General features: G+C 31.6%; 1 protein-coding gene across 2 annotated transcripts; it reads left to right on the forward strand.

Annotated features, from left to right (window-relative positions):
* Positions 1–3,736: 3,736 nt before the first annotated feature.
* Positions 3,737–5,897, forward strand: LOC132741883 (uncharacterized). 2 transcript variants are annotated; one of them, XM_060730150.1, is made up of 3 exons: positions 3,737–4,036; positions 4,406–4,733; positions 5,691–5,897. In XM_060730150.1, the coding sequence occupies exons 1-2, from the start codon at positions 3,739–3,741 to the stop codon at positions 4,720–4,722; spliced, it is 615 nt and encodes a 204-aa protein (XP_060586133.1). In that variant the 5' UTR covers positions 3,737–3,738; the 3' UTR covers positions 4,723–4,733; positions 5,691–5,897. The 2 variants fall into 2 exon arrangements, with proteins under 2 accessions (XP_060586133.1, XP_060586131.1); XM_060730148.1 differs by having other exon boundaries at positions 5,709–5,897.
* The last annotated feature ends 3,574 nt before the right edge of the window (positions 5,898–9,471 follow it).

Raw genomic sequence — 9,471 nt, forward strand, 5'->3', positions numbered from 1 at the left:
ATAGATAAACAATGTTAAGAAATAACTTACCCAGTCAATCGATTGAATCTTTTTGTTGTTACTTTTTCAACTCGTGTGTTAATCCATTCATTTCTTCATTTATAAACTGTATTCCATATTTATATAAACACACGTGTACACATTCACAAGTCGCACGAGATCTCCAATTACTGAACTGTAAACACCCACTTTGCAGTGCCACACTTGTGAATGTGTACTACGTAAATTGCTATATAAACGCTAAAGTGATTGTACAATTTAAGATTTGATGACCATAAAATATAAGTATATAATTTTAAACTGTCCCCTTTGTTGATAAAATAATAATGATAATTAATTTTAGTAAATACCCTTTCCACAATTTATATTCATACCATAATCTGCATGCAAACTGCCATGTGTATATATATTCTATTTTTGTCTAAGTGATTAAATCATGTTGTTCTCATGTATTATGTACTGTAGAACCTGATTGTAAATAAAAGTATATGTCTGTCTGTCTGTCTGTCTGTCTGTAACAGATTATGTAAATTATATAATCAAAGTGTTATTAAATCTGATTACCATTTTTTGCTAAGTTGCAATAAATTTGATGATTTGAGAAGAGAATGTACTTAGGAAATATCACACGACCAAATCAATTAAATTTTAGCAGGTAACTCGTATGTCAACAAAAAGTTAAATTAAACTTTACAAAATAGCGAAATTTATAGTAGAATCGTTGAAATGTAGAAACAATTATTTGGAATTTCTCACAGCTTCTTATCGAATAATTAAATGCTTATCTCTGAAGTATAACATTTTAATGATATCTTTTTATTCACTCAAACATGCGAACAACATGTAAAATGAGGATACAAGTCAAAATGGTTGACGAGGCATTTATACAAATTTAAGTACTAGAAAAAACTATCGAAACACAAGGTTGATTCGTAAGAGGGGACGTAGCCCCCGACTATAAATCAGATTGCCGAGTGTTCTGATGTCCTTTCTCTTTTGTAGCATAGTCAAAAATAAAAACGCGTTCCATGTCACCCTAAAAAAGTAACCAATGTACGAGCATATGAATATGACTTTTGTATCGTTATCTCTTTCCCTGTCGTCGCAATATGTAGACCCCAGAAAAATGAGCCAATCAACATCATGCTCTAGACATACAGTAAGTTCGGGTATCAAATACATGTCGATAGAAAACATGTAATTAATGAATATCACTAAAATCATGTCTCAAAATAATACAAAATCACAACTGACTTTAAAATGCAAACATAAATATGTGATAACATTCGTACGTTTCTTATACATGTAATTATCATTAACAATTTACACAATTTAAAGAATGTTGACGAGTCTTTTTGACATTGGAAAAGGTTGTTCTAATTTATTCATATACGGACATCTATAAAACTAGAGTTTAATATATTATCTTTAGTAACGATACTCATCACCGATTATGTTTCTAAAACAAATACACATTCTTTCATTAAGTGGTAAATTTGTGCAACTTCAAGTTTCAACTGGTACTATATGGTTTCTTGTTTTTAATTTGATAAAATTGAAAATTATTTTAGCTTTTGTCTTACAGTTTATTTCAAACATTTGGTACCGTGAAAATTATAATCATTCCAAACATGGTTGAAACCGCATTTTATCAATATTTATTTAAAATATGTAAATCCACGGATAATACTTTCAGGATCATTATTATTAATATTTACAGTATTTCTTAGCATAAAATTATATACAAAGTATATGACAATTTATTTGGTATTAAACATTTTTTGTTCAGAAGGAGGCGGATCCAAAAGGAAACTATTCTTTCCCCGATACCGACACAAAATTGCATGCATACGGTGGCACAAATGTCGCATTTGTGCGTTTTTATTTATCTGGTGCGCACGAGATACTATGTGATGGCCACGAGTTACTAAGTCTAGGCCACAAGATATGTAAGTGGTGCGCACGAGATACTTTGCAGTTGCCACGAGTTACTCATTCGTGGCTACGAGATAATTAAGTGGTGCGCACGAAATACTTTGCCATGGCCACTCGTGCGCACCACGATTTACTAACCCGTGACCACGACATAGAATTTCGTGCGCACCACTTAATTATCTTGTGGCCACGATCTATCGCATAATGCACAACAAGCTACAAGATGAATGTACAAATAGATTAAATTTACCAATTGACTTACAAGTTAAACTTTTCAATTAAACTGTTTAACCAATATTATTTTATGGTTATGAAATTAGAGGATAAGGTAATCTTGACGTTATTAAACGTATACAGCTAAACTTTCTTAGATATATCTTATATAGTCAGTTCAATAAAAACAAACGCTTTTCTTAAGCTTTCGGCGTTTAGTCTTCTTCAGAAAAAATTGACGTTTTTTTTTTTTTTTTTTTTTTTTTTTTTTTTTTTAAAATATATCTTAAAACTTAAACAGCGAAACGGGATGCATGTACGGTGGCACAAAGGTGACATTAGTGCGTTTTTATTTATCTCGTGCGCACGAGATCCTATGACATGCCACGAGTTGCTAAGTCGTAAGAGTAAGGGAGATAAATTTCCCACCGATATTACAAAGGAAAAACTTTGACAGTGGAGAATTTAACTTCAATCAAGATTTTATTCCTTTGTATATATTTTGTATAACCTGCAGACATTTTCCTTGTATATAAACACTCATTAATTTTTATTTTTTACCATAGACCGTTTCTCCACACAGTATCGAATGCTGTTTTAAATCAAATAAATAAGCATAATAGTTTTTTTCCAGTGTTATTTAAATATCTATTGGTGTGGTGTAAAATTAATTTATTATCAGGGCTGAGAAACTTTTTGCCTCCATTCTGCTTGTGTACTTATAACTACATGTTTTTAATTTGTTTCATTTCATAAGTTAAAAATGCCTTTTTAATTACATGTATATTGATATTGATGTCCTTGCCATATAGCGTATACTTGTAAATGGCCAAATGTTCATTGTCGATTTGCCAATATATTTGAAACTTGAAAACTATTATTAATAATAGCCAAGGCCGTTCCGAATTGTACTTCCCTTTTTTTTGGTAAATCCCAAAATAATAAAAAATTTCAGAAAAAACCATTTTTTTCAATAGAATCTAGTACAAAAAATTTGGCCATTTAAAAAAATTTAGATATAAAACAAAAAGAAATTTTGGCAAAAAATGTTTTTGGAATTTTTAAAAAATGGGAAAAACAGTTTTTAAATCCAAAAAGGGAATTTTTAAAAAATTTATTTAATGTCTTTAAAAATCCAAAATTTTTAAGAAAAAAATTTTGACGAAAAAAGGGAAATTTAAAATATTCAAATTTTTTTAAATTTAAATTTTTGTGAGATAGTAATAAAACCTGAATATTCTTTAAGGTCATCATTTACATCGGTTCATTAAAACAATTAAGTTTGTTTGAACAATAATCTATACTTACCATTTCAGATAATTTTACGTTAAAAACGATATATGAAAATGCCGTAATAATTGCAAATTTGTGGAAATATCATAATCATTTTTTCTTTAGCATTTTACATATGAATGACGGCTTCAATACACATGGATTTTTTTCTTATACGCATTAGCATTTGTAAACATCTGAATTAGTATTTTTGTTTAAACAAATGTGTATCAAATATGTATTTAAGAAAGAGCTTTAGTGAAAAGCCCGTAATGTATATACAATCACTAAAATGTGACAATCAATTTAAGGTTCATAATGGTTGTTGGGACAATAGCTGCGGTAACTGTTGTATGCATTGGTGGAGCGAGAATTCAGCCAATTACTGCTGGCGCGACGGCTGGAGGAACAATTGGATCAACCGTCCAAGGTGCTGGAAAGGGTTCAGCAGTGAAAAAAGCTGTGTGTGTAGGAACAGCTGCTGGGGCGATAGCTGGTGCTGTAGCAAATGCCGGAACGGATGCAGGGACGGGTGCTGTTGCATCTGGTGCATTAATTGGTGGTTTAGCCGGAGGAACAGTCGCTGCCGGAATAGGTGGTGTAAGTGTTGGAGTTGGTACGTTACACCGATTTATCATTCAAAATGTAGGCTTTTCTAGGGAAGTTAAATTCTAATGTACATACTTTATACATACTAGTATGTCAACAACATATTGAATATTATCATAAAGAACAACAGTATCTGAATGAAGATAATATATGTTTTGAATAAAATGTTTATTGTCAATATAACATCTTTGTGTATACATGTATGTCTTAGTGGAGATCACATATTATGACTGTAAAAACTTCGCTTAAACTATTTTCCAAAGTGAAAACTAAAATGATTTTTTTTATAAAATTCGGAAAATCGGGAACATACGGTAAATGATGGATTTACGTCATTTCAATAAACATCTCATTCTCTCTTCTCTTTCGATTTCAGATTCGCTTCTTGCAAATATGAGCGCTGATGGCTTAGCATTGTTAGCAGTTGGTGCAAGTGTTAATCAAGAAGATGATGAAATAAGCTATGATTGTTGGAAGCCTGTGGTGCATGATACGTCTCCGGAAAGATCAAATGGGATGCTCCTCAAAGACATGGTGTGCCATCCTAATGTTGCAAACGTTACCATGACAACGGGAATATGTGACAGCCTTCCGAGTATCCTCATTGAAAATATTTGGAACGAAACGTTTGAGATCGAATATGTATTTGTACACAATACGGGCAAGATAGCGTGCCATGCTAAACATCTTTGAATTTGAAATAGGTAAATATTAAGTATATGTGAATCAAATAAGAAACCTATTTCGCTTTGTATAATGAAAATATTTTTTGTTTCTTTTATTTTATATATTTTCTTTGCTAACAGAATATCAATTTCAATGAGGGTATTATATATTGTTGAATTCAATTCTAAATTATATTGGACGAGAACATAAATCTACATTGGGCAAGGCGCTGCTAGGTTTTGCAGCTGTGTACGCGTCAAATAGAAACAGTATTGTTCTAAACAAAGTCTAATGACCTCTTTATTTCACAATTATGACATTTTGACAGACCTTAATACATTAAGGAATTGATATAAATAAATGTTTACCCTGAAAATTGAAATTTGGCTAGATGGAATACAATATGCATTTGGTAAATATAATTAAGCCTCGAAAAATGAAAAAGAGGCTATAAGAGGTGTGATATGCATTTGAAATAAAGATTTTGGACTATGAAATGAAAACGACACTTATGCCAGAAATGTGGTGTGATTTGATATGGATGTTTTAGACTCAGTAAATTGAAATGAAGCTAGATCAGATATTGATTTCTATTGAAACATCGCGTGGTCCAAACGCTGAACATTCATCGGTTTTTTATTTTGTAAAATTTGAAATAATCAATTATATTTACTCGGTGATTTACGAATGAATTGATATATGTGCTTGTCTAATTTAAGAATCAATATCAAACCTGTTTGAATGATACGAGTTATCTAAGCTCTTGGAAATGCACTGATTAAATGCACATTTAGTACAGGAACACAATTATTCCATCCAAAGTTATATATGTCTGTAAGACAGTTTTTTTCTAATCTAATTCAAAGATTTTTTACCAGTTTAAATAAGTGTTTGAAATACCATGGTGCTGTATATAAGCACAGTGTGATTGATTAAATTTCAAGATAAATTAAAAGCTGGCATTGATATTAATTGTTTTTGATTTTCATTTACAGATATGTGTATATTTTCAGATGAAAGAAAGTTGGAGTTAAATGGTGTGCACTATTTTTTACTTCCAGGATTATACAAAGTGTTTGCATTTATTTCGAGACATTTTAGATGACATATAATTTATTTTGTGTTATATTTGCATTTGCATTTACAAAAAAAGAAGTCTAAAACTTTTGATCTGATTATTTTATTAAATTAAGATCTTATTATTGTAGGTCTTCTTTTTTCTTTTCAAAACAAATCATTACATTAAGTGAATCATGTTAACTATGTATTTTTTTATTAAGATATATATAAACATGCGTGTAAGTTTGTGTGTGTACGCGTGCACATGTAAGTGTGCGTTAAACTAACGAATCGAATTATATTTTTGCATATAGAGTAGAAAATCTACATTTTGACTCGACACTATAAAGAGAATAAATCGACATGATATAAAATGTAATGGTCACTCAACAGGGTCTAAAGAAAAAGTCAAATATTTGGTCCTTTGAATCAATGGCCATGTCGGTAACACAAAAAATCCAATGGTTGGTTAAACTGTCTGTATAAAAAAGTAAGTTCCTGGATGATATTGAAAAAAAAACTTCTGGTCTCCTCCAAGAAGTTTGACAATGTAATTTTGACAATGCCTCTGTTGCTTGACTCAGGCTTTGAAAAATCAGTTACTGATAACGTTTGTTCTCGATCTGGTCACATGTAGGTCTTGACCAGTTTTAAAGGTTGGAACTTGGATGGTTACCAGTTGCCAATGGAGTTGACCAAATTACTCTTTCTCATGTGTATAAAATCCATGCTGGCAAGGCCCCTCAGTTTCTAAGTGAAAAGTTCACTCAAGTGATTTCAATTCACTAAAACCCCTCTTTGTTCAGGGTAACAGTCTGTCCCTCAATTGATGGTCCAGAAAAGCCATTTGTTGATAGCTAGAGATATACTGTTCCTGTGGTGAAAGGATTTGATCAAAAGACTTGAAGTTACAGTGGTTGCTGTTTACGGAACTCTCTATCACATCATAAGGAATGCCTATTCTATTTCTATAAAAATAGAGTTAAGAAGCATCTTCTAAGTATAGTTGATATGTATTATTTAAAGTTGTCTTTAGTAAAATTTAGTACTGAAATTTCTATTTCTTATGTTATAAGATTTTCTTAATTTTGAATTATATGCAGTGACTCAACATTGAAATTGTATACTTTGATTGTGTGATACTGTTATCCATTTTATTGTACGTATTAAATTCTTTTACTCAGTTTATTCCTTGTTACACATTCAACACAATCTGTAATGCTACTATTATCAGTCATTAAGTGATAATTCTTAAATCTCGGTTCTTATTTATTATTGATGACTTATTTATTTTACTGTGATACATATATTTTAGGGCTGGGAACGTATAATGAATTTGATGTTCGAATATTTGTTTTCCATATTAGAATATATTCGAATATTCGTTTTTACAACATTTGTTCCAATATTTTTCTTCGAGATATACGTATTCAAAATTGATTGCGTCGAAAAATATGTTTGGAATAATCGACGATTAAAAAGACCTTTGTTATACAATGTCAAAGTTTTTTTTATTTTATTCATTGTCAATCGATACATATGTTTACTTTTGAAATAAATTTTAACTTCTACGTTGTTTACATTTGGAAGACATGCATTCTTTTGAATGCTCGGCCTGCTGATGATACACCGCCAATAAACGCTACGATAACCACGCTGATTGCTGTTTTGCGGCAATAGCCCCTGTTGAGGTTCTGGTACCCTCGAGCCTATCACATGACCAGTGGAGCTCACAGTGATGGAGAAACACCGGTTGTTAATATTGACACATCAAAATCGACAAATACAGCCATTAAAGCAGCACGCCTCCAGATTCATGCTACTTTTCATGAAAATTTTGAAAATGTATTAAAAAATAAAATATTGTGAAGTGAATAAAGAAAATAATTTTCACATTGCAAATAGGACATACAACGCATGTAAATTGCCAGAAAGAGGTCAAAATATGCAAAAATAGTTCTTATTGCGTAGTAACGCAATAAAAATATGGTGAAAAATGCTGCTAAATCGGTCATAATATTGAATCTTTTTACTGTTCTTATAAACAAAAGTCCTTTTTTCTTACATTTGATTTTCTTGAAATAGTTTGGTTCATCTAGAGGCATGCAGCTTAGAAGTCATTATTATTATTATTAGAAATCATTATAGAAAAAAAACATATAAAAATGATGTGCAATTTAAATGAATATACAAGACTTATATTGAATTTAATTCACGTACAGTTGTATGCGTGACTAAGAACATTATGTTAAAAAAAGTTGAATGACTTGGCAGCTCTGGTAATTTGAGTGCATTAACATCGTCTGCAGATGATTTAGGTTTCAAGTTTTATTGAATATATATTCCAGTTTGCATATTTATAATACAAAAACATGAGACAAATACATTTGTATAATAATAAATAATAATAAAGAGTCACGTGAACATGTGAGGGCAACACTGAATATATTACATGTTATTTTCCAATGAATGCATAATAAAGAGTGTTCTGGACGAAGGTTGCTGGTTCGAAGCCGAGAGGCCATTGTACATCGCAAATCAGTCTTATACAAGAAGAAAATACAACAATTTTTTGTAATAACTTTTTTATTTCTTTTGGCGAATAGTTTCCATCATGACTGGGTATAAAAGCACTTTAGGAACTTTAAATACACATCATATTTGCTCCGACAACGGTCGCAAATAGAAAAACGTTATGTTAAATTTCAGCCAAAAAGGGACTCGAAGAATGAGAGGACCTTCCGCCAAAGCGGTTTAACATATAACTCTATAAGTTAATATAAGAAACATGATTTATATATAAATTGTTTAGGAATAACTAACAACCAATACTGATAAAAGTGACAAATCTGTCTTTACGTCACTAAATCACATCGGGAAGATAGGCTGAATGAATAAATGGCCTCGGAAATATTATTTAGCATCAGGTCATACAAAAGAGCATTCAAGCAGACAATGACAACAAATTTAAGAACTAGGTAGGTGCTGACTTTAATATCAGTGGTCTCAATAGTGAGGTCAAATTAAGAATAAAACAATGAATTAGGACCGAATCTGGTGGTCTTAAAAGTGGATAAGCGGGGTGGTCTTAATTCTGGATCATGTAACCATTGATATAAAGAACAGAAAATTCCATTCTTTTAAAAAATGGTCTTAATAGCGGGATGGTCTTAATTCCGGGGTGGTCTTAAGGAGGGATTCTACTGTATATTATAGCTACTGGGAGACAAGTGTGTATCGTCGTACCTAAAGAACATTGGGGCTAGAGTTTATATACCGGTATTTTAGGTAGTGACCCCGCCATTTATTACATTGGTGACTATAGAGCTGTTTTATACGTTTTCTTGCTCGGTCAGCGTGATATCACGCCATGATCGCCTTGGTAAATTATGTGACCAAATTAGTTTTGTATATGGAAACTTACTTCTGATATTATCTATAATTATTTTGAGATCCGCAATAATAGCCGCAGATGTTTTAAGGCCTATATCCTTGCCTCCACAATGAATACGAATACAGGTTTGGGTTCATTCTGCTTAAAGGAAGTTAAGTAGGCTATACTTTGTTCGAGATCCTCGATTTTCATACCACCCATATGTTCCCATACAAGATTACCACCAATAGTGTTCCTTAACCCTAGATTAACACCGTCTGGTGTTGAACACAGTCTCTGATATGCACCGCTTAAAATGAAGGAACCAGTGTAAAGAAGGAACC

Source organism: Ruditapes philippinarum, unplaced genomic scaffold (genome assembly GCF_026571515.1).
Source record: "Ruditapes philippinarum isolate M1 unplaced genomic scaffold, ASM2657151v2 ctg16182_1_1_1_1, whole genome shotgun sequence".
In the NCBI taxonomy this organism is placed as follows: Eukaryota; Metazoa; Mollusca; class Bivalvia; order Venerida; family Veneridae; genus Ruditapes; species Ruditapes philippinarum.